This window comes from Mycteria americana, chromosome 5 (assembly GCF_035582795.1).
Source record: "Mycteria americana isolate JAX WOST 10 ecotype Jacksonville Zoo and Gardens chromosome 5, USCA_MyAme_1.0, whole genome shotgun sequence".
In the NCBI taxonomy this organism is placed as follows: domain Eukaryota; kingdom Metazoa; phylum Chordata; class Aves; order Ciconiiformes; family Ciconiidae; genus Mycteria; species Mycteria americana.
In genome coordinates this window covers 51,121,085-51,148,156 of record NC_134369.1, presented here as the reverse complement: position 1 = coordinate 51,148,156, position 27,072 = coordinate 51,121,085, and the positions used below count along the sequence as shown (strand labels likewise).

The following is a 27,072-nucleotide window of genomic DNA, read 5'->3' as shown; positions in this document are numbered from 1 at the left end:
ATTTGCATGTCCAAAATCACCGTCAGAGTTGACCCCAAGGAACAGTTTTGTTCACATCCAGCTCGGAGAGCTCAAGCACAGATTTCGCCACGTGTCAAGTCGATACCTTGTTTTCTAGGGTTGCCCGCTTATGTTGTGGTGCACAGATGACAGGGAAATTTAGGGAGGAAGATACTGCTGAGTTAGTGAATACAGGATTTAATCTTCCAAGCTGTCAGCATTTCTAGAACATTAAAATTCTGGTTCAGATAAACATACTCCCTTCCAGTACAATCTCTTTCCTTGTCCCAAGCAGAAACACGCTTTCATTAAGGCGGAGCGAGGGCAGAATTCTCCTTCATGGCTTCAAGCGCTCATATGCGTGTTCCTTAACAAATCCTACAAGAAATGCCATTTCACAAGAGATGTTAAATTCAAAGCTTTCCATAAGGTGCACGTCCTTCTCCATGTGACTGGCCTTTTTGTTTCCACCATTTCACCTCGATGTGACCTAGATGAGTGGTACGAACCTGCGAACTGGGGAGAAGCAGCACAAAAGATTAGGTTAGGTCATGTTCCTAAGCCCCATTAGATATTTCCTCTAGACTTGTTAACCTAGTAGAAGTCGGCTGATGGTACATGCCCATCTGACCTCTGTTTCTGACACTTTATCTAAGTACTTTATCCACCATACCCAAGTAAGCCAGTGGGCAAAAAAACTTCCCCCCACCCCCCATTTCCATAAGGTACTGAAACAATTCTCCAATATTATCTCATGAAGAAAACCATCTTTTTTCCTAGGAATTGGTCAGCTTATTTCTTGAAACGTTATATTCTAATGCTCAGTAGTGACTGAGGCAGTCATTCTTGTCCATAGCAGTGTTGGTGTTCTTAGGCAGCTCCTCTCAAATCTCCTGCAAGAGTCAGTGCCGCTATATAACAAGATATTGCTTTAGGGTACTTTAGTGACCTGTTAAGTGTTTGTTGCCCATTCATTTCTTGAATGTCCATTTGATCTGTTTATAGGAATACATTAATAATTATTTTTTCATTTTATAGTCTGGGTACCTTTCTTTTCAAGCTCAATGAAGTCCCCATATTATCTTACTATCCCATGTTCCTCGTTTCTCTATTCCCTGTTGTTTCCTTCGGGCAGACCTCGGTTCTTTCAGGGCTCTTCGGCAGATTCTCACATGGCCCTTCAGAAAGCCGTGCTTTGTTTACAGGGCACAGCAGCTGTGGGGCCCCTGTTGTTTTCCTTCACATCGGTCACATTCAGTGCTCGGCTCTTGTCTCTCAGCCGCCACCAAACCAGCTATGCAGTTTGGTGATACAGGCAGTAGGGTTTCCAGTCGCATTGTCCATCTTTTTTTTGTTCCCCCTAATCTTTTCCTATACCCTGAAGACCTGCTAGGTCTTGTCCACATTGCAAGAATGCAGAAGTTTATTTCCACTTAGCTTTCTGTGGTGTATTTCGTACAGGGATTACCCTGACACTATCAGAGCCCCGTCCCATCCGGCCCCTGTACTCTGCCTAATACCTAGTAACTGCTACCCCAGCACAGAAATTTTCAGGATTCCTTGTTCATCACCTTTAAAGCTGGCAATTTATTCTCTCATGTATATGTGTGTGTATGCGTACACATATATGGGAAGGGGCTCCCTGAGATGGCTGACATTTGGGGTCTCTTCTTTACTTCTCCACAGGATTATTTTAATGTTTTCCACTCTTTGTTTCTATCTTACAAAGAAAAAGAGATTACTCAGCAAAGCCACTAGCTGAATTCCTTCCCCTCTGCACCCCCATCAAAAGAATGGGGAGCATCATTTGGGGAAGAAAGGACGCACCGCTAAGACTAGACAGTGATGGGGGAAGCTAAAACTTAACAGTAAGAAAAGAAATCAGTGTGGCTGAGAAGTTATGCAGGACTAGCATAAGGGAATTTGGGCCCTGTATACCCTGTGCTTTGCCCCCAGGCAGAATCGTAGCTTGGAGGGAAGATGCCTGCTAGAGATGGGAAGATGGGAAGTTACAATTTGTGCAGAGAGGAAGGAAGCATGGGTTTCTTCTTCACTTCTCACCACAGAGCACTGTGATAACATCATGAGTTACTTCTTTCCATTCTTCAAGCGTGGGTCTCTTTTGGTCAAACTCTCACATTTAACAGTGAGGCCCGTGCCTTTCTGTTCGCTGTAATCACACCAGCATGGCCCAAGGCAGAGAGGAAGAAATGGCTGTCGGATCATTTCTGTTCGGCTACTTCTGTGGCGTGACCCTGAATAATCCCGTGTACCGTGGTGGCTCCACACACACATACAAAAAGGAAAAACAAAACTCCAAATGACATAAAAAAGATAACAGCCCAGTCTTCAGGTCTGTTGATTTCCTGTAATTGTGAATAGCTGCACAACAGCTGGGCTTTTATGGTGGGAGCCTGGGCTGAAGGAAGAGGCTGCGCTAAGAGAGTCCGAGACCTGGAACAGATGAGTGTGGAAAGGGGAACGGCCTCATCAATCAGAGCAGTACATCGTAAAACAAGCCATTCCTTCATAACAGCTTCCCAGGCCGCTTGGCAGCTGCCTTGAGGTTGGAGATGAGGTGCTGATAGCACCATGGGATGATAACAAGACTCTCAGACTGGGTCAGAGGGCCTTATAGCAGGAGCAGTTAACTAAAATGTAGTTAGATAAAAATGCTGACAAGTTTTCTGTCTTCCGCCATCCTTGGGAGTCCTTTCGTTGCGTGCATACGAAGGGTGAGCTGGGTCAGCTCTGTAAGCTTCCGAAGTTGGCTGAAGTTGCCATTAGTATGGTTGTGCTAGTCAGACTGGCAGGGCAGGGCAGGCATGCTCTGCTGATACAGCCATGCTGTTAGAAACACTCTCCAAGACAGCCCTTGTAACATTATTATAGTTTTCCTGGGCAGACAAAAACTGACAACAGTCTCTAAGTGTCACTGTAAAGGAGGCTAAAGTTAGGTTACCACCAGTGGGAATATTTCTTCTTACTATGTCCTGTCTCCCTAAACCATCTTGCTCAGCATGTATCCAAACCACATCTTTAAAGGTGTCAAGAGGTGAGAAACAGCAGTGCAGCACCCTGACTCAGCCCTGCCACTGCCTTAGCAAGAGCGTAGTACGGATTTTGAAGACAAAGTTTACGTTTATTTCCAGAATAAAGTGGTGCCTATCTTACTGTACCAAGCCTGTTTCAGTATCTGTTGCAGCAAGAGTCTGCTTTCCAAGGTCTTGGTAGCTGTTTGGAAGCTCTAGGGTTTTTCTCAGTATTTTCACTCAATGCAAAGCTTTTCTTGTTTGGGATCTCTGAGCAACCCCATAGGCCCTACTTTTGTCATCCCAATTTCTACCTGAGCAAATATTTAGGTCTTTCAGGTGCACAGTTTAAAAGAATGGGTATAAGTTGTCCTCCTGCCTTTACAGTCACAGGGTGAGGAGCAACCCCATGCTCACCTAACCCTTCTGGAAAAACTCCCAAATCTCTTTTAATTTTATAAATGCTCTCCAGCCCACCTTACCACTCGATCTTGGTGTCTCAGGCCTTTCTTTGTCCCAGTCCTTGCTGCCTACCTGAAGCAAAATCAAGTATGAAAGACTTTGTTTTTTCTAACAAAATAAGAGGGATATTTTCTGTATTTTGTTTTTGTGTAAGAACATATCAACCAGATCATAATTTTTAGTGTTCCAACATTGTGCAAGGCAGATGCATTAAAAATAACTATTTTAAAACATTAATTCATATGATAGTTCCCACTGAGAGCTGGTAAGAGATCTTCTTTCTATCCATCATCAGTTTATCCCCCAATTAATATCAGGTCAGTCTTGGCAGAGGGAGCTGTGCCATACACACTCTCTCTTTAGAAAAACCAGTATTTGTCATACTTAAATATCAGGAGAGAGTATTGCTGACTGGTACTAGAGGCCTTTTTGGCTTGCCTCCAGTATTTTTGGTGGAATCCTTCTTGCTTGTAAACAATGTGGACAGTGCTCTGTTTCTCAGCGTATGGGAGGAACAAACAGTAAGAAGCAAATTCCCAGCATTTCTCCTTGCACTTCACAGCCAGCCCTGTACTTAAGCATCCAGTCTTAGCTGTTTACTGCAGCTTCTCCACCTTTCTATTTGTTCTCATCCAGATATACGTACTTGCAAGCTGCCAGTACACAAGGAAATTCCTTGGCACGCATGAGTTACATTTTGCTCAGCCAAGGGCCACAGCTTCTACTGTCTCCAATGATTTTCTTCCCTACAGGAGCTCCCTTGCTTATTCCGTTTATCCTGCATGGTCCCTAGAAAGCCCACAAGCTTTCACATGACTTATGATAGCCTATTCATAAAACACACTTGACAATAGCCATTAACACTTTCCATTACATCAGTATTTTTGCTTTGCTACAGAGAGAAAACTTGTGGAACAGAGGGCATAAATTGCTAGCTGAAGGTCACTTAGACAATCACGTAGTTCAGATTAGCACCCAGGCCTTTTGCAGCCCATTCCTATATCATATCCTTTTCACCATGCTGCTCTGAAGCACCTGTAATTATCATTATTTGTTGAGGGTGGGGGTGTTGCTTTGGCAGGTGCATCCTCAGTAACATCTACATGGGTCAGGCATTACAGGTAAATCAGGCTGTCCTTTCTGTTTTCTCAAACTATTTCCAGTTAGTCTCCTTCAGTCCTTTGAGTTATGTGTCAAACATCCCTCCAGGAATTTTTTTTATAAAAAAGGAACTTTACGTACACATGGCTTTGCTATAGCTCCTCTCACCTTTGCATTGATCACCTCACCTGTTAATTCGTAAAACTTCACTGTAGCCTGGGAGCTCCCATGTGCTTTGAGTCAAGAAGGACTGGCCAAACTGGCTACCCTCACATAGTTACATGGTCTTCTCTGTGCTTTAAACAGAAAATGTTTGCATGACAAGCTACAGGGGGAAAAAATATTAGCATAAGCTTCAGGCAAAAGTGGAGCACTGTTAACGTCCATAATTTATAAGTACATATCAGCTGTGTTGCCTATGGAACAGATCTGTCTTCACAGTTAATCAGGTAACTAAATTATTAAAATATGTAGCTGAAGTGGAAGTTTCCACAGAACCTTACATTAGAAATTGGGAAATGAGTCTGGGTTTTTTGAAATAACAGCAGTGGCATAACTTGTAAATCATTTTGATATTGCTCAGCGTAAAGGTAGTATAAATACGAGATTACCTCTCGCCTGGATAACCTGAGATACGCAGACAAATCTGGCAGACAGGATGTGAGCTGCTGACTTGATATGATATAAAACTTGATCCTGGGAAATGCCTTGGATGCAGGAATGAGGAAGTTAGTGCTACTATTTTTAAATGTTGTGGGGAGCCAGAAGCGTTGGGCAATAGTGCATTTTGAAGATGTAAAATAACAAATGTCTGGGTTTTCTCCTCTTTCCCCCATCACTTTTTTCTCTGCAGTATAGAGGTTTAAATCTTTTTCTATAAATATAAATTTTAATTTTGTACCTTTTAATGTCAGTCATCAAGCAAAACATATTCCTTCTCTCCCTGGTACACTTGTCCCGCCTCCTCCTAAATGATGTGCAGATATGGACATCATTGTTTATTTTTGTAAGCAGTGAATTGAGCACTGGTTCAGGCTTATTTGACATCCCTGTGTACTGACTTGTCCTTTTGTGCTACAGAATCAGCACAAGACTGAGCAGATAGTTGGGGTGATGTTGGCTTCAGTCATGCGGGAGCTGCCCACCTAGGAATCAGAGATGAGCCAATTATTTTGCACCAACTACCAGGTTGTCATCGGCTGGTGTTACCATTTGTGGTCACTACCAGTACAGTTTCGGAACTGATGGACTGGCAACAGCAAACCCAGACTGTTTCAGACGTCTGACACACACGATGGTCTCATGCCTTCAATTTTTCTATGGCTATGGGAGCATTTCTCGCATTTATTCAACAGCGCCAGACTCCCATGCTTATGCAATACTGCAGCTGCCTTTTGGATCCATAACTTGATGCATGAGGCCATAGTGTGTTGCTTTGCAGCCAAAGGTTATGCCGCTTAATGGGACCCCAAGCTCTGAGAGGATCCGCTAGCTGGCACATTTCCACCTGCAGTCTGGCATTGCAAATGTCAGGCTTATTCCGCATAGTACTATCTCAAGCACTGAAGACAAAACTTAGGTCTGCAAACCTCTGTGTTTTGCTACCAGTCCATTACATATTGCTTGTAAAATTATGACATAATGAAGTAGCGTATTGTCTGTATATGAGACATTTATGTAACTGCTCTTTACAAAAGACAGCTTGTTCCACGCATGCTAGTATCAGCTCCTCCAAGATGGAGTGGGATTGTCTTTGCATTTGTAGGATTGGCTACAGATTTATTCTGCTTGCCAAATATCATGAACTTCCTGAAACATCCTGGGCTAGCAGGAGCATTTCTCCTTCCTTATTTGCTCTCAGAATATTTCTTCACGAGCTCTGTGGTCTCATCTCAGTGGCAGTTCCTCTATTGAAGGATATGCTCTATGTACTGCTGATTAAAATCAGAGGGAGGCAGACCTCTGTGGGTAGAAGCAAAGTTCAAAGTACGTTCAGAGGCAAACTGACTTCGTTTATCTTAGCTAATGTACTTTGAAACGAACTGCTTTTGAAAAATGTCTGTTGTTCTCATTTGGTCCTTGTTCTTCTGGATAAAAGATGAAGCAGAGAGATTCATTCTTCTCCAGAGAACCTGTCACACTCTTATCGATCCCTCTGCTGGAACAGGTTCAGTTTTGTATTTCCCAGCTCTGCTCTGTCCTCTCACACGCAGGCTTTGTCTAGCCTAGCCAAACTGGGAGCGTAAGTCTCCACTGGTAGTAATAATGACTAAGGCTGGGGTGTAGTCATAGTCTTGGTAACCTCTAGACTGAGCACACCTTGCTGAGAACAAAGTTAGATGACATAGTGGTAAAAATGTCAGTCGTATCTATGCTATGACTTCAGGGATGGAAACAAAGCTGCTTTATAATGAATCATGTAGGTATGCTTAGTTGCTAAGATGCTTACTTTATATTATGTTTCTTTAACAGAATTAAGTTCTAAGGAAAAACAAGCAGGTTTTAATGCTTTCTTCCACGACTTACATGAGGTCTGTTCAGAACTTGGCTCAAATGATTCCTAATTATAAAGCAACAGTATTATGTCACATACATATTGTGAATTCTTCAAACAGGCATTGTCTTGTCTAAATTTTGTAAAAATCTTGAAGACTTCCTCTAATTATATCAGTCTTAATGTACCACCTTCTGGCCAGCTAACGGAAGCACGTGAACTGATCTTCAGGAGAAACACGTGCTTTCTATATCTGACTCTCAAAGGGGTTTAAATCAAAAAGCCTTCTTTTCTGTAATAGTTTTGGGACCTGTTGACTGCCATTGTTTAACATGTAAGAGAACTCCATTTTTTGTAAGTATGTTACAAGAACAAAACGTATTTACTTCAATTTCTTTTGAAGTAAATTTCTTTTCAGCCTTCTATACTGAAAAAAAATCAAAGAAAGCTGGGTTTAAATGATAAATAATGCTTTTTCTTAGAGTACCTAATGTCTTCTAGCTATAGCTAGGAGAGTTTTATTCCCTTTTAAAGTTCCTTATTGCCTCTAACTTAGTGCCACGTAATTCCTACCTGACGTGAAGATCTAGCAGTTTCTTCAAGACACTAACAACCTTGTCCATGACTTGCATGAACTATGTCTAATTTGGAATCTGCTGTTCAAATGATAAATTGGTATTAATTGGAGACCCAGGCATATAGGCACTTATATTTCAAAGCTCTATATCTATCTTTGCTACAATGTTTTGGTGATTTCTGGGTAGGTTGTGTGTTTGGTTTTGAATGTAATTCTGTCTGAGAGTATTAGTACACTAATTTCCAAGCTTACAGACTAAAACCTAAACACTATATTCGGAAGGGACATTTTCTGAATATGGACATCTGCTGTAGGAATCTAATTTACCAGTTTTGTGCACGAGGTGTGTTACAGATGCTTGGTTTTGTTTTAAGACTAGCCAGATCCATTCTGATTGCCTAACCTACTACACAGTACAGACTGCAGAACATGTCAGAAACTTTTACAAAACTGTAGTTTTAGTTGAGAATAAGTGGCATAGCTGAGATCTGTACAAGGAAAAGGAGAGCTAACTGTACATAGATTATGAGTTGCTGAAATATTGTTTCAGTTATTCCATATCACATCTGAAATTTTTTTTCATAAGCCAGAGTTTTAACTACTCAATAAACATAACACAGTAAAAATATTAAGTATTTTAAAATTAAATTATGCAGGAAAGTTCTAAGTTACAAACTGATTTTGTTATGTTGAACATTTTCGTTACTCAAGGAATAACGACAGGGCTCTGATTGAATTTCAAGCTTCATTTAATTAGTTTCTCCAATTGAATAAAGATAAACAGAGGAGCAGAAAACAAGTGAGACAAAAAAAGGCACTCAGGTAGCATCATACATAGCTGGTTGCAATGAAACTTCCAGCTGCGACTACCACTGTTCTTATGGGTACTCTGATACCAGTTTCTTAATGATTAGGTCAGGCTCGGTTGTTGGGATGATGTTCTCTTCCCTCTCCAAGCCGCAAGAGGCAATGTCAGTGAAGGAGACAACAGCAAATTATTTAGGGCAATGAAGCACGGTGAGCACCAATGCCTGAAATGCAGTAGTCCTACCTTCTCATAAATACGTACGTTTGTATAGCTATAGAATGATAAGAAAATGTCAAAACACCAAAAAACAAAGTCCACAAAAACTTCTAGGGCCCTTTAGGATAGTACATGGAGGACAGTCTTTTTCAACAGTTTTCTTGCAGTACGAGGGCTGCTGCAATCTAGCTGTGAGAGGCTGAGTCATAATTTGCTTGTATTTCATCTTCAGTTTAGTATCTGCACGATGGCTTCCATTTAAAATGAAATAGAGCAGTTCTTATAAAGATTAGAGACTTGTGGGGATAAATTAATTGAACATAGATGAAATTCAATGTGTTTTAAATAGAGCTGGAAGCTCTGTGATATAACTTCTTTGTAACTTCAGATGATTTAACTTCTTTTGACAATTAAACTTCTTTTGGGACCTGTGATGAATTTGCAATAGTTAACCAAGCAACAGGAATCATATTTAAGTAGTCATTAACCCACTGCTGGGAACAGACTATTTAGTACTTCAGATTAGAACTACTGCAGATTTGGGATAAAACTACACTAGGTTTAATCAGGCCACTGATTTTCATGGCCTATATTTAGATACCCAAGTTCAAAGGGATGTAGCGATAGGATATGACAGAGTATGATGAACTCAAAAGTTATCTAAGGATGAATCCGTTCAGCATGATCTGAGAAGCTTGTCAGGTGGGAGGAGGAGAAGGAGTAAGAATGGGAACCATAGAGATCAGGTCTGTGACTTCAGTCTTTCATCTTGCACCTTCTCCTGCTGGTTACTTAGTTTGTGATGATTTTGAAATCTCTCTTAGCTGTGCCATAAAGTATGAAGTTAAAATCATAATTTTTGTATTAACAGTTCAACACGCTGGAGAACTAGATTGCTGTTAAGTTTTTGTATGTGGTGCGTTCAGCAGCAGGAGTAGAGGGCAAGAACTGTGTGAGCAGTCATCTCTTCCACATGTCAGATCTTGCAGAGACACTCAAAATCTGCAGGAATGCTTACATATGTACCTTCCAGCCTGTCGGGTGTTGGTGCTCAAGGGGTTTGGGGCTTTCCAGCCCCTCCCCATAATCCGTTTGCAAGGAGGCAAGTTAATTGCCTCTTCTTCTGTCTCCAAAGTCTATTCTGAAGCTCATGGGAAGAAAGTGTCCTGCAAGCTGGGAGAGGACATTTCTAGGTATTCCTTTAATGTTACCATACGCTGACTGATTGCATAGGTACCCAGGAAGCATGTGGAAGTAATAACTGATATCCTTACAGGGATATCCTCTGTGCAAAATAAGCAGGTAGTAACTTCCCACAGACAAGAAGCTTTCTATGCTTTGAATTACAGATTCTTGCAACTGATTTCCATGGCACTCTTCTACTATAGCTTTGTTTAGCTAGAGAAAGTTATGCTGATGTCTGCAGTAGTAACACATTTGACCTTCCACCATTAACAGAGCTGTGATAAACAGGAAAGCTTACAAAAACAGGCCTGGCTTCATGGCTTGTACCAGACTTGAAGCTCTTTGCAAGTGCATAGACAGAAATATTCATTGAATCAGTTTATAGGTTGATATCCAACTCTGTGACATTTACACACTTACACTGTGCTCTGTGAGAGTCTTAGAAACACGCTGGATAGTGTAGTACAGAGGAACAATCACTGTTCCACATTTAACACTCTTATAGTCAAAAATTACAAAAAGGGGGAAGAGAACGAGAAGCTATGAGAGTGAAAGCGATGAGGCATTTTCGTCAGAGCCACATAGCAGGTCAGTGGCCAGGCTGGAAATAGTCTGGTTGTATCACTTCAGAACAATAGCCCATTCACTTTAAACTACACTGTCTGTCTTGGGAGAATCAGAAACAGGACGGACCACCAAAAAAAAGTGTACAGACACAGTTGTTGTGACTTGGATATGGGAACAAAATGCAAGGAAATGACCAGATATGGACGTCAGAGAAAGTATGTGAAAGTATAACCTTTGTCATGGAGAGATAACTGCACAACAGCCTAGTCCATGATTTCTCCCAGATTCTGTCTATCTGTGCTTTCTGCTTTTCTGTCATTGCTTATGAATACAGAGACGCTACAGGTTCTGTAACGGGCATCCTCTTGACCTGGCTGATCTTTAAAGGCCAAGTCTGAAGTACTGCCTGCCTGTATGTCAATGTCTGGTGGGCTTTATGTAGATAACTTTCCCAGCAAGCATCCTAGAATGGATCCAGCTATGCCAACAGAAAAGTTAGCAATGCTTACTTTGAGGGACTGGTGTTGTCTACATCAAGGAAGCGAGTACCCCATTGGAAGGTGTGACCATGTTAAAGGTATGCCTGTACTACAGGCTGCAGTGTTAAGTAGAGCTATCTGAATTAAATGTAAATTAATATGTTCAGGTAACAGAAACAGTCACACCAGGAAGCTCTGAGCTAATTTCTGTCAAGAGGCAAAATAGACGAGTACTCAGAAATTTCAAAATCCAGGCTTTTGGTCGGATCCATTTCTTAAAGTCGTTATCTGCCTTTCTTTTTGAAAGGTGTGTAACACTCTCAGATCTTCTTCCCACTTCTGTGGCACAGTTTCGGTCATGAACAGTTTGCCATATCAATGTCCTTTAGTAGCTGGATGGCTCCTTTCCCCCAGGCATAAGTAACATGATACTACCTGGTGGGTTTGGCCAAAATGGTTTAAACAGAAAAATGCAAAGATGAAACAATAAAGAGAACCAAACCTTCTTTCCTTGTAGTGAGTCACGAGGCTGATCATAGCAAGATGTTCTACATCCGTTATAACATAATGCTGTTTACCAGTTTATCATACCGAAATTATTAACCCTTTTGCTGCTGAACGTTTGTAAAGCCAACAAAACATTGAGAAGCCTGTGGATGAAAAAAAAACAACTTACAATGCAGGTTGGCATTTTTATTGTTCAGCAGGGACTTAAGCTTCCAAATTATTTAATGGCTTGGTAATGATGTTCAGGCATGTATGTAGTAAGGTACGGCCAGTACTGGTTGCAGGCACGACTTATACGGGGGAATGAATGCAGAGAAGAGATGCATAGTTGTGTGGGCAGCCTGAGGCTGCTTGCCCCAGAGCTCACATGTTGCTGGTGTCACTGGGAAAGGAGACAGAGCTACTGTCCCCTTCACCTCCTTGGTAAATCTGCTCCTGTGTTTTGTAGCTGGCTGGAGCAACCTGTCAGGTTGGAATCTGGCAAAGTCAGACAATTAAAAGATATTTTAATTTTGCAAAGTAAACACCTATCAAAGTCATTTGCTTAGGAAAGCGAAGTCAGTCAGTCAAGAAGGAAAAAACAAGTGCTTTGTTTTGATCACTTCTTCCTTTTTTTACGCAGATCTAGTCTTTCTACGTCAGAAGTCACTCTGGGTTGAAGATGGTCCACACCCCATCACCAAGCAATTGTCTTGATTTATTTTGTAGGAAGGAATTTTGAAAACAGTTATGAAAGCAACAAGTAAAATAATGAACTTAACGTTCATCTAGGGAATCGCTTTCTTAAGTGTCCTCTCCCAGACCTACTGAGGTGCTGCCACATTGAAGGACATTCGCATTTTAAACGTTATCACCCATGTTCAGGAACTCGTCAAAAGTCAGGAAGGGAAAAATCTCAAGTAATTGTCTAAGCCATGCTCTAGCAATGTCAAGATTTTTCACCATGCTGTATTTGCCTTTGCAGCAGAGGTGCCAATATTTCTCTTGGGATATACACACTATTTCATGTAGTTCTCAGGAACTTTCTTTGGATGCTTAGCTGCATTAGCATATTGTTATTTTTATCCTCCCTGCTATTAGTCATTCTCTTACAGACATAGCTAAAAACATGTCTTTTCTAGAACCACCTCTGTATTCTTCTAATATTTGTAAACCCAACCATATAGTTCTTTGGCAGCAGAAGAATGTACTTTTGGTTTTAGTTTGGGAAAGAAAGATTATTTCACTTCCCAGATTTGACACTTCCACATATCCAATCAAATAACAGTTTATTGATTTTTCTACAAAATAGAATTACACAAATGCTTACATTTATAAAGCCATCTTTTCTTAAAGTTTCTTCTGTATTTCTGGGCATCTGGATCAAATAAGCAATTTATTTTATAAAATTTGTTAGTTTAGAAATAAATTTTGTCAGGTGATTTCTGTGTGGTTTTCACATGGACTCTCAAGGAGGTCTTCTCACCTGCCTCTCTCAAACTTACCAGAAGTGTTAATACTTTATTTGTGGAATCACATTTGGTTTCTGCAATTCAAAAGCTAAGACACAGGAAAGGAGAATATTATAATTGCAGATGGTGAAGAGGTGGTACGCTCTTAAGAAACCCTGATCTTATCAACACAGGACTTTTAGAAGTCCTAAAAGAAATGGGGAATGTTTTGCTGGAAATACCGTAAAAACAGAGACTCTTATCACATCTTTATATTGCCTTTGCTTTGCTTCAGAGGATTACATGCTTGCTAACCAAAGTACTGGAAAGGCATGAGACAACATAGAAGGTATTGGTGCGGACCTGAGGATCAGAACAATGTCATATTATTCTTGTTGGGTTTTTTATTACTTCCTCACATAGGGTGTGGTCGTGGGTGATAATCAGCTGACTTGGGGTTTTTTTCCCCCCCACAAATCTATTTATAGTCTTGTGGCAAAACTTAACAGATAAAGGACCTGCCACTGTACCCAGTGGTGCAACCAGTAGCAGGGACTACAGAGAGGCATTGTGCAAAGCTGGGAGTGAAAGGGCAGGGTAGAGAAGAAAATCTGAGGAATTGAGATAGTGCCACTTCTTTTCAAATATACTTTGAAATGCATGGATAGTCTGTAAAAGCTATCTGTTCTTGGTTTTGCTTTGTTATTATTGTGGCCTGAAAAACAAATTGGTGTCATTCTGCTTCATATATAATTCTCAATAATAACCCTTAGAACTTGAACGATGTGTTTTGTCCTTAGATCAAAAGGTTGGGTGAACTTCCATACAGCTGGGCTGAGAGACCCAGACAATCAAGTTACCCAAGACATTATAATGAGCTAATGGCAGGACTTTGGCTAACATGAATATTCCCTATTTCATATTCTAAATGGTAACTGGAATAAAAATTCAAATTGTCTGTTATTGTTGAGGCAGAATAGAAATCAAGCTCATCTTTTTTGGGAACTGGTAGCAATTTAAATAACAACTTAAATAGTTTGTTGTGGTTGTTGTTGTTATTGTTGTTAATATTGTAAAACATGCTCACATCACAGGTGTACAGCCATACCAAAGTGCTACATTTTACACTCACTTTTCTGCTTGTACTGAAGAACAGTGACTTCTGTAAAACATGGGATCTATAGATTAATCAGAAACAAAAGGCACAAATGCTAGCACTACTGTATCGTATATAGAACAAACCCATGGTGCAGACACACAGTATAATTTCATGCTGGCTGCTCATTTTGAGGAGCACTCTAATTCATTAGCCCAGTGGGAAGAAAATGGGAAGAAAACCCTTTAATTTCTGAACTCTGAGAATTTATGCTCATTTTGGAAAACACCTTATTAACACTGCCACTATCTCCTCCAGACAGAGCTGGGATTGAAATAGCACAGTATGATGCTGGCTTCTGAGAAGTGTCTTGGCAAAGCCTGAGACTAGGAAAATAGCAGTCAAAGGTGCCATGTCCTGACAGAGGATGAGGACAGCTTCCACAATACAAGTCAAAAATACGTTTTTCCTTATCCTAATGTACATCCCTAGATCACAGCTTCTCCAAGAGATTTTTCAGAGACATCCAAGAAGTGGCAGACTCTTTCCCACTGGGTAAGCCAAAGAGTCTCTTTGCTGAACACATCCTGGGCAAAAATGTCACCTAGGCACCTTTTATGGTGCCTTCACCATATCCCCATGTGCTTTTGTGATAACAGCAAATGTGCAGACAAGTATGAGGGAATGGAGTGGAGAAGTGCTCTTCCTCAATGTTCATTCCCTCTCCCCACTGGATTCTTCTGTAGAGCAAAGGGTATGGGGACAGAAAGGAAAAAAATGAGAACAAGGGAGAGAGGGAACAAAACAGGCAAATGACAGAAGATAAGTGGAGAGAAGAAATGCAGCCTGAAAGTTTAGAGAGGGAAGATTTAAAAAATCACTACAACATGTGGGCTAAGTTTCTTTTTCAGGTCATTATGTTTGAATGAGAGCAATACAATCATTGCTGTCATTCCTTTTGTATTTCTTTCTGCATTCCTTTTCTGTGTTAAGCTGTCCGTTTAAAACTGGCTGAATCTATTTCTTCATTAATTCTTACCAGACTCTTCAGCATTTTAACCAAGTCTTTTGATTATCTTTCTTGCCCAGCATATGAATAGGCCTTTCTTGAGCACACAAACTATTGTGCAGACAGTGTTTTTCTTTTAGTGGAGAAAACTAGGTAACTTCAGAATAATTATCTCAAATTTCCTCCCCTCCCCTCTTTTTTTAAAGACAATTCCTCGTCTCTCCAGGAAGATGAAGAGATAGACATGGAGGCTGTCAACTGGCAGCTGAACACCACCTCCATGAATGGGCATTCATCTACCCCAACCACAGTTCGCTTTCCCAGCTGGGTGACTTTTGATGACAATGAAGTCAGTTTTTCACCACAGAACCTTTCTCCCTTGAAAACAGACACCCCACCTGCAGAAACACAGACTCCAGATGTTAACTTTAACCTCACTACATCCTTTAAGAAAAGAGAACGTCCTAAAAGCACATTGGGTGACCTCTCCAAAATTCAAAAACTAGATCTCTCCTCCTTAACCAAGTTGCCTTCTGTTGAAACACCACCATGGAGTGCTACTAATCCCTTCCTGGATGAATCTCTGCGAGATGTCCAACCCTCACCCATCAATCCATTCAGCTCATTCTTTGAGGAGCGAGACAGGCGTTCCAAAAGTTCTTCTGTCTCCAGTGCTCCAGGCAAAAGCCAAAGAGACTCTCTCATTATTCTCCATCAGGAGCCTGATACCATCAGTTTCCATGAGGCAAACAAAAGTGTAACCCACACAGATGCTGTAGAGCAGCTCAAGCAACTCCAGATTGGAGACCCAGATCGTGTGAGTAGTCCTACCTTGCCTGATGATGACCCCATGATGCCATATGATCTGGATGCAGCCTTATTTAACCTGGCACCAGCTCAGCCAAAGGATGGGTGGCCAATGATGCTCAGGATCCCAGAGAAGAAGAATATTATGTCATCCAGGCACTGGGGACCAATATACGTCAAGCTGACTGACAGTGGATGTATACAGCTTTTTTATGAGAAAGGACTGGAGAAGCCTTTCCGGGAATTCAAACTTGAAATCAATCATGAGATTTCAGAGCGCAAACTCCAGAACTATGATGAGAATGGAAGGATACACAGTGTGCGGTTGGACCGCACAACCTACAAGGAGAAAAAGAAGTATCAGCCTAAGCCAGCCATTGCTCACACAGCAGAGAGAGAGCAAATTATCAAGCTTGGGACTACAGATTATGAAGACTTCCTTAGCTTCATCAGTGCTGTGCAAGACACGCTGATGAACTTGCCAGCCTCATCAACAGATCTGAGCACAGTGGGACTAAACTATCAAGAAGAAGAAATCACAGTTGATGTCAGGGATGAGTTTCATGGCATCTTGGCCAAAGGAGACAGTGTGATTCTCCAGCACAGTGTGCTGACCCATATCTATGTTCTCAGCTTCCTTTCTGGCCTGGCAGAATGCAGACTGGGCCTTAATGATATCCTGATCAAAGGGAATGAAATAGTTGCAAGGCAGGATATTATGCCCACTACTACCACTAAGTGGATTAAATTATACAGCTGTCGGTTCCATTCATGTGTAGATGAGGATATGTTTAATAACTCCCGTATTATCCTGTTCAACCCCTTGGATGCCTGCCGGTTTGAACTGATGCGATTCAGAACTATCTTTGCTGAGAAAACTTTGCCTTTTACTCTGAGGACAGCTGCCAGCATCAATGGTGCTGAGGTGGAGGTGCAGAGCTGGCTGATGATGTCCACTGGGTTCTCTTCCAACCGTGACCCTTTAACTCAGGTCCCGTGTGAAAATGTGATGATCCGCTACCCAGTGCCAAACGAGTGGGTGAAGAACTTCCGCAGGGAGAGCGTCCTGGGGGAGAAATCTTTGAAAGCCAAGGTGAACAAGGGGGCCACTTTTGGATCAACCAGTCTGTCTGGTTCTGAGCCAGTAATGAGAGTAACTTTGGGAACTGCCAAATATGAGCATGCCTTTAATTCCATCGTATGGAGGATAAACCGACTGCCTGACAAAAACTCAGGTGAGTGGTGCATACCATCTCTGCAGGAGTAAACTAAAAGGAGTTATATATTTTGGAAGATAGGGAATACTGGGTTTACCTGGTGAGGGATAAATCATCTTCCGTAGTACACCAAAGGACACTGGTTAATTGCATGAAGCATTTATCTGACCCTTCATTGCAGTAGTTTTACATATCCTACAAACATTGCTAATGATAAAAACAGGTTTAGGTTTTACGGATACAAAAATAGGCCTTCTGTCTCTGCTTTTATGAGTACATTATGGGACTTAGGCATCAAACATCTCTGTGTGCTTAGCACTGTTACTGGAAGCAGGGCTTTTTCAGGTAACTTGCCAAGGCAAGATACGATGCTACAGGGCTGAATGACAGGACCAGATAAATTGCTGTAGTTCCAGCACATGTGATTTCTTTTCCATGCATTGCCAAGCATACTGGGCCAGTGCTATATATTTCAACATGTATACCGCAACTAATGCCTACAAAGTGGAATGGGGATTGTAAGAGGACAGAAGATATTGTGCAACCATTAAAAAAAAAAAAAATTCCAAACACCAGTTTGTGGCTATGTTTCTGTAATCAGTGCAGACAGGTAAATACAGCTTAAACCTGAAGAGAGAATACCAACATAAAACCCACAAGTCTTTGTATTTCTAGTAACATGTTCATAATTAACCATTCAAATAATAAGAGCAAGCTACTGTTCCCTTTGGCCATTGCTGCTAGTCATTCCACTTCCTGCCTTTCATCCATGGTGTGCAATAAAGCGAGACAACTCGGGTTTATTTTTATTCATAGTGAATTTTACTTCTTGATTTCTTTGATCTAGACTAGCTTTTTACAAACGAGATGCACTTTTTGGTATTAATGCTATAGTAATGCAGCTGGGTGACTGGGTAGGTTTCTGTATTCAGTGTTCCGTGAAAGTTCAGCGTTGTACCAGATTTGGCACTTTCTAAGGACATACGTTTTTCCTGAGTTAGAGCTATAGTGTCAGCAAAACAGTGATCCAAGTCTTCTAATCTTTTGGATCACATTTCAGCCCAAGGACGCCAGCTTACACCATAGGTTACAAATTTGGAGGGATATCACTGACAAAAGTGAAGGCTCCATGTTTTCTGTAGCGTGGGGCATAAGAAGAGAGAGCTTGGGAACTCAAGAGAAATATCGCAATGAAAAATTAACCTCAGGCTGTTTATGAGCAATAACATGCTTGTGAGGAAAATCTCACTATGCCATCTGCATGAGCTCTGGGAACGAGATGCTGTGAAATTGGGCCTTCTGTGGCATCTTCTCTCCAAGTTGCTCCGTATACCGTATAGACATTACAGCTTGGGAAACGAAAGCCCCCCAAACTTTAACACAGAACGTGCCGGTAGCAAACCAGGAGAAGAGGCAGAACTCCTGGCTCTACTGCCTCCTGTGAGGTGATGCTCCCTTACCCATCGCAACTTTGATGGAGATGTTGATCTATGTCTCCTGTTTCCTTGACCTCGTCTCTCCCAGCGTGAGGCTTTATTATATGTACCCTGTGTCAGGGGGAAATGCATCACAGACTTGGTGCTGCTCTTGGAGCCCTGCCACAGAGCATCTATCCATCAGTGTCACCGTGCAGAACGCAGGGCAGTTAGTATTTGTTTACATCCTGTGAGGAAGAGAGTGTCCTCGCTCCTCCAGTCAGGTCAGATGTAATTTCAGGGAAAGGAAGGGCCTTGCAAGCACTGTCTTGGCCAGGACACATGAAGTACATGAGAGAGGGAATCCCAAAGTGATGACAGGGCAGGCCAAGTATAGTTTAAATCTGACCTTGCCTCTCAAGTACAGTTTACATTTCTTGACAGTACTTGTCCCATGGTTTTCCGTACTCAAAGGAAAACAAAGAGGCAAACAAAGAGGGATATAAATGGCACTCAAAAGCATTGATTCCTGCTCCTTCTTAGATTTGCCTCATGCCACAGATTTGCCACATACACTTCTGACCACTTGATACTGATGTGTGGTCTACTCCCAACCTTGTGCGTGCTTGGCTGTGCCCAGTCCTACCCACAAGTCATCTTCCACACTCACCTCCGCCTATTTGCAGAAGCCCCTATAAATGATGCAGTTCTCAAGCACTAAGTATAAAAATATTCCCCTGACTTGCACTTCATACTCTTTTACTGTGGCACCTGCAGCTCACCCCTAACAGCGCTCTGGGTCCTCTGTAAACGTCTGGTCTGCGAATGAACTGCTGTGGTGCCTGGGGCTCCAGAGCAGGAGAGAGGTGGTGGCATCACACTGCAGCTGGTGAGAAATGCTGCAGGTAGCCACAGTCTCCAGCTCCACCCTGCCTCCAGAGGCCACACAACCTGTCCACACGACATACGCATTGCATGGGGGCCATATGCATTGCATGGCTCCCTCCAGCACACGTGCCTATCTGCCAGCCCCATGTGCCTATCAAAGAGGTACATACGTAGGCACAGACTTACTATGGGACCCTTTGTTCATCCTCGTTGTGTGCGCCAACACATCAGTCCCTTGCAAACGCGATCCCAGGAACTCCAGAGGTCTCCAGGTAGCCACTGGGACCTCTTGTGCTTCACTCCATTCCCTGAATGCAGGCTGGTGCAGGCTTTGTGTAGACGTGAGGCGTATGACACCATCAGCCCTGCCCTGACGGCCAGTAGCACAGCCCGGCAGGGGAGGAGAGCCGGTCCCTCCCCAAGCTCACTGCTTGCATTCAGGTTGTAGTGTCCTAGCACCCAAATTGTTAAGAATTATTTCAGCAGCTTTGCTGTCTTATCCAAATGCTTTCTCTTTGTGCTTTCTAATGGGATGGGGCCCTTTGCACTCTTACTATAGGAACTTGTTATCAGCACTGTCTGTGTTATTCTGTAGCCAAAGCGTCTGCTTATGACTGGACACTGAAAAGCATATGACAAATGAAGGACTGTGTGTACTCTGCCTGTGATTTGACCTAAGAAAAAACTATGGACTGGATTCTACTGGATTGCTGAAATCCTTTCCAAAATAGCTTGTTAAACCTTATTGCCCTTCTCATATTCACAATTAATATGGTCAAAGCAGTTAATAAAGAAAGCCTTTTTACAGGCTCTGCAGAGCTTCAGTTGCAGCTGACTGAGCTCCACATGTTTGGGTTTTTTTAATCCACCAGCAGAATATTAGGAAAACATCCACGTGGTCTTCGATCATGGGAAAACGCTCTTCCAGCGAAGAAGGGATGTAGCCTCTATGCAGAGCCTTGGATCTGGATATTTGAACTTTGGTCTAGTTTGGCTGAGGATCCCAGGCACGCTGCCTGGTATACTTTCTGAAGTAAATTAAATCCTTTAATCCAAACATGTTGGGACATCAGAGTCATTTGGAACAGATTCCTTCCAATCACAGTAACCCATGCATATATATGAATTATATTATCAGATCCTTGATTGTCAGAATAGTAGTCAGTTAGTAGCTCAAGGAAGCAAGAGATGCAAAACAAAAGCAGTCTGTGGATTTCCTCCTGATTTTACTAAAAAGTGTACCTGTCCATTAGAGAAAGAGCTCTGAATGAGCCTGTTGAACAAACAGAAAGTCTACAGAAGTTGTGCCTTGTGTGCCTCACACTCGGGACACTAATGAACACTGATGTGCTTGGTATTTTTGCTATAGCTGTGGTGGAGGAGTTGCTTTCTTAATCCGTTCATCTGGTTGCCTACCATGCTGAGCTAGTTTAAATTAATAACTTCCATATTTCTTTGAGTGTTGTGCATGGTCTTTTCTGTTAGTGGGTACTCCTACTAGAAGAAATTAAATTATTGAAAAATTGCTTTGTTGATTGCATTGCATTAATTTTTTTTTTTTTTGCTTTTTATCCCTGTATTTCCCCCCCCCCCTTTTTTTTTTTTGAGCCTGTGAATATCCAGCAACATTCAGGCGTGTTAGAAGAGTGGTTGCTGGTTCCAAGTGTCCAGTTGAAATTATGAAGAGTTTAAAAGCTCAGAGCTCCAAAGCACCTGTCACACTGTGCTCAAGTCCAGTTAAGGACTTCCCAGTGTTACCTTCACATGCGTCCATCCCAAAAGCAACTGAGCACATGCCAGCTCAGGAGGGTAGCGGCGCAAGCTGAACATTTTGTAGCTGTGGATATGGCTTGCACCAGAGCACAGAGCCGCCTCTCCTGGGCTGCTGTGGGCCTCCGCTGCAACCCAGGCAGTCTGAAGGAGGGAGCAACCCACAGCAAACTAGAGGAGAGGAAAAGCATAGCAAAAAAGAGCAGGAAGGATTACAATGAGGAGGATTACAAACTGGTACAGGCTGAGAAAATAGACATGAACGGGTGGGGACCCTGGGACTGGGAGTTGGTTGCCAATACTGAGTGCTGACCACAGAATTTTTGAGCCAGGAATGACTCATTTTTAGGCATCTTCATAACGCAGTGCAAGAGAGCAGTGATTCCAGGTACGCGCAGCAGCACCCGAGTGTCCCATGGCAGAGGCTGAAGTGCACTGCTGCCGCAGGTGTGCCCACCACAGCCAAGCTCAAGAACTGGGCAGAAGCAAAAGCCCTGCAGTGGTGGAGGGCACAATGTTCTCCATGAGAGCACATGGGGCTGCTGCTAGCCCGTGGTGGGTGGGATCATCTTGAAGGTCTGCTGTGCACTACTGCTTTTTAACCAGAAAAAGTGTGATCCAGGTATGAAAAGCTGGGAAGTGCTGTCAGAGAGAGATCCCGTCTCACTCTAGAACCAAGGCAACTCTGCTTGGGATAATTAATCCTGATGAAAAGCAGGTGATGTGTTTTAATGCTCACAGAACTCAAGCTTTTATATCTGCTTGATACTGCACGCACTCATTCATACATTGGTTCCAGCAGTGGTGCTGCATATCTCTGTGGTCTCTGCTGAACTGCATAGCCTCTTGTTGGATTTGCTGCACAGACATAAGTTTATAGACCTTCCCGTTGTGAGGAACCTCTGGCTAGACTGTTTGGAACTATGAGGCTGACTCTAGATGAAATTTTTATCCAGACTTACACAGGGTTGAAATTTTTTTCCAACTCTATTTCAGAGGTTAAGTGGGATGGTGCAATGCCTAAGCCCTCTAAAGACTGCTCAGTTTCATCCTGTTGGGACAAGTAGTATCTCAAAATCCCACATCTTGCTTTTCAAGCTTCCGCTCAAAAAGGCTGACTTTTGGACTAAGCTCTGGATGAGGAGCTGACTTCCTTTTCAAGGCCCAGGCTTGCAAGTCCTTCACAGGTGGCGTTTTCCTCCTCTTCCCAGGGAGAGCTTCTGGGCTTTCCCCACCCAGTTCTTTTTACTCCCCCTGCCTTCCTCCTTCCTTGTCTCTGTCCTGTACACCTTGCTGAGCTGTATGGAGAAGAACTTTCCCAATGAACAAGTAGTCAGAAATCCTAAAGCCTGTAACAGTGGCAGACAAGGATTCCGTTCATTTATTTACACATTACTTTCATTTACACATACTTAGATAATAGTATCCCTTCAATCAGAAAGCCCAAGGTGGCTTTGAAGGCTCTCATCCTCATTTTGCAGACAGTGAGGCACAGACCTTAAATGACTTGCTCAAGAGCTTAGGGAGTTGGTAGCAGTCAGAAATAAAACCAATCTAGCTTGACTAGCAGTCCCTACTTTAATTTTTAAACATCACTGCTGTCCAGCAAAACAAAGGAGAAAAAATAGTAACAAAGGTGATCATTTACAGATGACAGAGCTAAACATGATTACTTCCTCACCTTGCCATCTTTAATGACTAGCCACCTTGTCATGGGTTAGAGTAAGGAATAAGCAGTTATTTCCAAGCTGTGCACAAATTTGCTTTTTGAACCCAGGAAAGTTATTTAACCTTATCCAGTATATTTTATTTTGCTAAAAATCGGGATAACAATTTCAAATAAATGTGAAATATCTGCCAAATCCCACCTTTCCTTACTATCAATACCTGACATTTCAGAAGGATGTGCCACAATGTACTTAGCATGTTACATACACTGGGGGAATCAGAAGAGGGGAAATACTTTTACCCTACTGTGCTTGATTTACATCTTGTGTTTTCACCCACTAAAAGCAAACTAGAGTGATTGGCAGTCCTTTTTGCAGTTTGTTTAATTCTTCTGGAAACCCCAACAGCATTGAAACAGGTAAGATACTGTCACTTGCTACAAACTAGTTCACCCAGGCAGATTCTCGGTTTCTTGCAGTTTTGCGATGTTGCTTCCTCCTAGATGTTGTGTTTTCTGATCCATCCAACACAACTTTCATATCTGTTTGCTCTCTTTTTCCAGCTTCTGGCCATCCTCACTGCTTCTTCTGTCACTTAGAGCTTGGCTCTGACCGGGAAGTGCCTTCCAGTTTTGTCCGCTACGTAGATGTGGAATTTGACATGCCCACCACTTCTGCGTCCAAAGCCACTGTTCGGTCCATCTCTGTTGAGGACAAGACCGACGTGAGGAAGTGGGTCAACTATTCAGCACACTACAGTTACAAGGTAAAACTGAGCATGTGGCAATCACCATGGTTACTTTGCATACTTCATTGTCTTGAAAAGTGTGGGCAGACAAATAAAATACCATGGGCAGATGAGGTGGGAGTTTGGCACGTGCCAGGCTCTGTGCAGTAGCTACCCATGTGCAGCCTATTGATTCATGGCAAACAAGCAGTGGATTATCCCTCAGCAAAGATGGAATAAACTTGCTTGCAGTTGCTTTGTGGAAGAGCATACACACAGCCAGCTACTGGGGATTAGCTGATACGATAAGAGTGTGAACAGGGAGTTTTGCTGCTCTTCATAGCAGCTACAGTGGGATTGCTTACAGTGGGAGCGCTACAGCAGACAAAAGGATCGCATTATTTCTCTGCTTAAATGTTTCTTCTTCCTGCCTGCCCTAAGGAGAGGAGCAGATGGGAAAATGCACTACGTATATACCTGCCAAGAACCTCAGTATGCCAAAATTTGCATGTTAGCTGATCGCTCAGCAGAGAAATTGGCATCCTACCTGCCTTCTTTAAGAGCAATGATGAGAGATACTGAAAAGATTCTCATGACAAATATTTTTAATGGTAATTGTAATTGCATTTGTAGTAGTCTCCTAAATTCCCTGGAGATGGTATCTGATCTTCCTAAGTATCTCTTTTAAGAATTAAACATTGGATTATCCCTGACTTTTCGGAGGTGTTGAAATTTAGAACACAAATGTAGATGTGCATTTTGAAAATTAATCTCTTTGCTTTATACATCAGTCTTTGCAGAGTTTAAAATTGAGGCTGATCTTCTGCTGTCACTTAGGAAGCCACCTATCCTTTGCAGATTTGGTTCTGGGTTTGGATTCAAAGTACAGCTGGGGTTGGTAATGAATATAAAATCATGTGAGACCGGTTCTCTGCATGACATTATATCTTCTGGCAATGATGTCATGACACTGTCGCATTGTAAAACTGTTTGGATTAGACTGAAAACACTTATAGTAAATAAAATCCAGCTTCCCCTCCTCAATCTATTTCTCTTCACAACCCTTTCAGTTTACCAAGATTTTCTTCACCTGAGCAGGACATGAACCGCCACTAAGGAAGATTTTTGAATCTTTTGTTTTCCTTTCTCATTACAAATGTTCTCCCTCTTTTTCCTCTGCCAGGTTGAAATAGAGCAGAAAAAAAGCTTGAATGAGGATCTGAAGGGAGAAGATACTGCAAATGTCAATGAATGTGCTACGCAGTGAAGGAAAATCAGTCTGCAAGTCCCAAGAGGGGTGGTCAAATTAACAGACCTGGAAGGAAGGACTTGCAGGGTTTTGGTATTTTTCTTTAAAAAAGTATGGAGTCCTACTTTTAAAATAATGCTCTGAAGAGTATTATTTTTCCCTGTGATGATCCATACTTTGAGAAGAAGCTACTCAGTGGTTTGTTTGGAGCGGACCCATGGGCTTTTGCTGGAACAATTTAAGTACAGTTGGGGTATAGACAGAATGACTCATATTACAGTCAAGCCTGCCTTTTCTGCCTTTTCACCATCTAGGTTCTGCACTGAAGTATGGTCTGGCCACCATCACAGCCAAACCAGACAGCAGCCTTTATCTCACTTACAATCTTGCTCTTCTACGTTAAGCTTTTTTTTTTGTGTGCCTGTTGATTTGGTCATTGGCAGATTCACTTCCTTCTGAACTGCCAAATAAAACCCAGGGAGCATCGAGTGAAAAATGATACAAAATCTCATTTCTGAAGTGGTCAACAGAGTGAAAACCCTGAGCATCATTCTGGAGAATCAACAAACTCTGCATCTTGAACATAGTAAATGGTCAAGCAGAGGAACTACAGACAGGACAGCTAATCATGTGGCTGTTCTTCTATTCACCCCTTCCTGTCTCATCCCCTGAACAACAACATGTCATTGTGCACATTTTCATGGGGTCTGCACAAGTTACAAGAAAGCCTCTGCAATTTCTTAAAATTTTTATTTGTTAGTCTGGGCTGTTCTGTTATCTTGACTGAATACGGTTATGGCTGCTAGTAACAGGGAATGTGTGTTATAATAGAGGTGATACAGGAGGGACTTCGCTAAGATTAGATCATTCCTGCCTAGAAAGATATTTAAGGGAAAAACATTGGGGTTTGGGTTTGGGTTTTTTAATGTGTTTTATTGGATGGGTAAGGTGGGTGGTTATTGAAAATGTCAGAACACGATTATTTTAACAATGTTGTTTGCCTTCCTGAAAATCCTTGGAAGTCTGTCCAGCGCAATATTACTTTCATGTTCTATCTTGAACCTACAATGTAAGTAACTTGTATCTTTATAAACCCCCCACTAACTGGGACCTAAAATCTCTTTTCAAAAATTAACAACAAGCTTCCATCATGGAGATTTTTTTATCTCCACTTAGCTGAAAGTAACAGCAAGTCTTAACACTTAGTTCTAAATAAAAATGCAGAAGGCAAAAATCACTCATTCATATATATTTTCAGAGAAAACAGTGTTCAAAGTACCCATTTTTTGTAGTTGTTTCCATGGCTTGCGTAATATTTTGTCTCGAGGTAATTTTAAATGTAAAAAAAGTAATTTATTAAATCATTTATCTTTTGAAAGGTTACTGCTGACTTTAAAATCACACATTTGGAAAGCCTTGGCAATGTAATTTAAAATCAAAATGAATTAAAATGAAAGCTTTTTTATAAATTTATAAATTTATTTTATTTTACATTTCATATAACAGAAAATTAATACACTCTTGATTTCCTACTTTCACTGTGACTCCTATAAAAATCACTACAATGTTAAAAACCCAGATAAAACATGAGATTAATTACATTGAGTCTAAAACTGGTAGTGGTAGAATTTAAGACAAATTCTAGGGAACTTATAAATGCCTTTTTATATGCACCTAAATGTCAGGCCTACGTCAACCTAGTGATATATATTTACACAGGAACACTGCTGTAAATATGTAAAGTCTCAGTCCCTCTAGGACTTCTTAATAAGCACGGGATACTCTATTGCAGGTAGTCCTCCTGAAGCCCAGGGAGCTCCTCGGAGCACACCAGTTAGTAGTAAGCATTTGCAAGATCTCTCTGTAAATGGAAGAATGCTGTTAACTTTTATGAAGCATTTTGAGATCAGTGGATTAAAATTACTGATAAAGTGCAAAGAATTATTATTTATTAAATGGTAGCTTGTATAGGTTGTGAAATGTCTGAGAGCATGGGGCTGAATTCATGACTGATTCTCAGCTCTGTTACAGGCTGGCTGTGATGAGTTGCATGGCACCTCCTCTCTACAAAATTCACTTTTCTTTTCAAAGGCATTCAAAGAACTTCTGGGTGTTTTTCCTGTTTTTCACTGCAGCTCCTAGTGTAGAGTTTCTGAAAAGGACCAGCAAGAAATCCAACAGAACCAAGCTGAAGGAGTGCTGAGACGTTGCTGAGGAAGCGTGAGAATGTTTTGTGAAAGAAACAGTCAGGAGATTCCCTACTCTGATCGGCAGGCTCAGTGTCTGAATTTTTGCCTATTGCCCCCCAGCCCTTGAAAACACAAATAAGTAATAGCAAATAAACAAAGTTATGTTGTTCTCCTTAAAGA

The 27,072-nt window shown here is 41.8% G+C and overlaps 1 protein-coding gene across 2 annotated transcripts in view; it reads left to right on the top strand.

Moving 5' to 3' along the window:
- The window catches only part of STON2 (stonin 2), a 78,765-nt gene extending 51,693 nt beyond the window's left edge, over window positions 1-27,072 (top strand). For both annotated transcript variants that reach the window (XM_075503372.1, XM_075503373.1), the window contains exons 5-7: window positions 15,170-17,005; window positions 23,291-23,493; window positions 24,638-27,072. In XM_075503372.1, coding sequence (XP_075359487.1) covers window positions 15,170-17,005; window positions 23,291-23,493; window positions 24,638-24,721 — 2,123 coding nt within the window. In that variant the 3' untranslated portion in view covers window positions 24,722-27,072. The remainder of the gene's footprint in view (window positions 1-15,169; window positions 17,006-23,290; window positions 23,494-24,637) is intronic.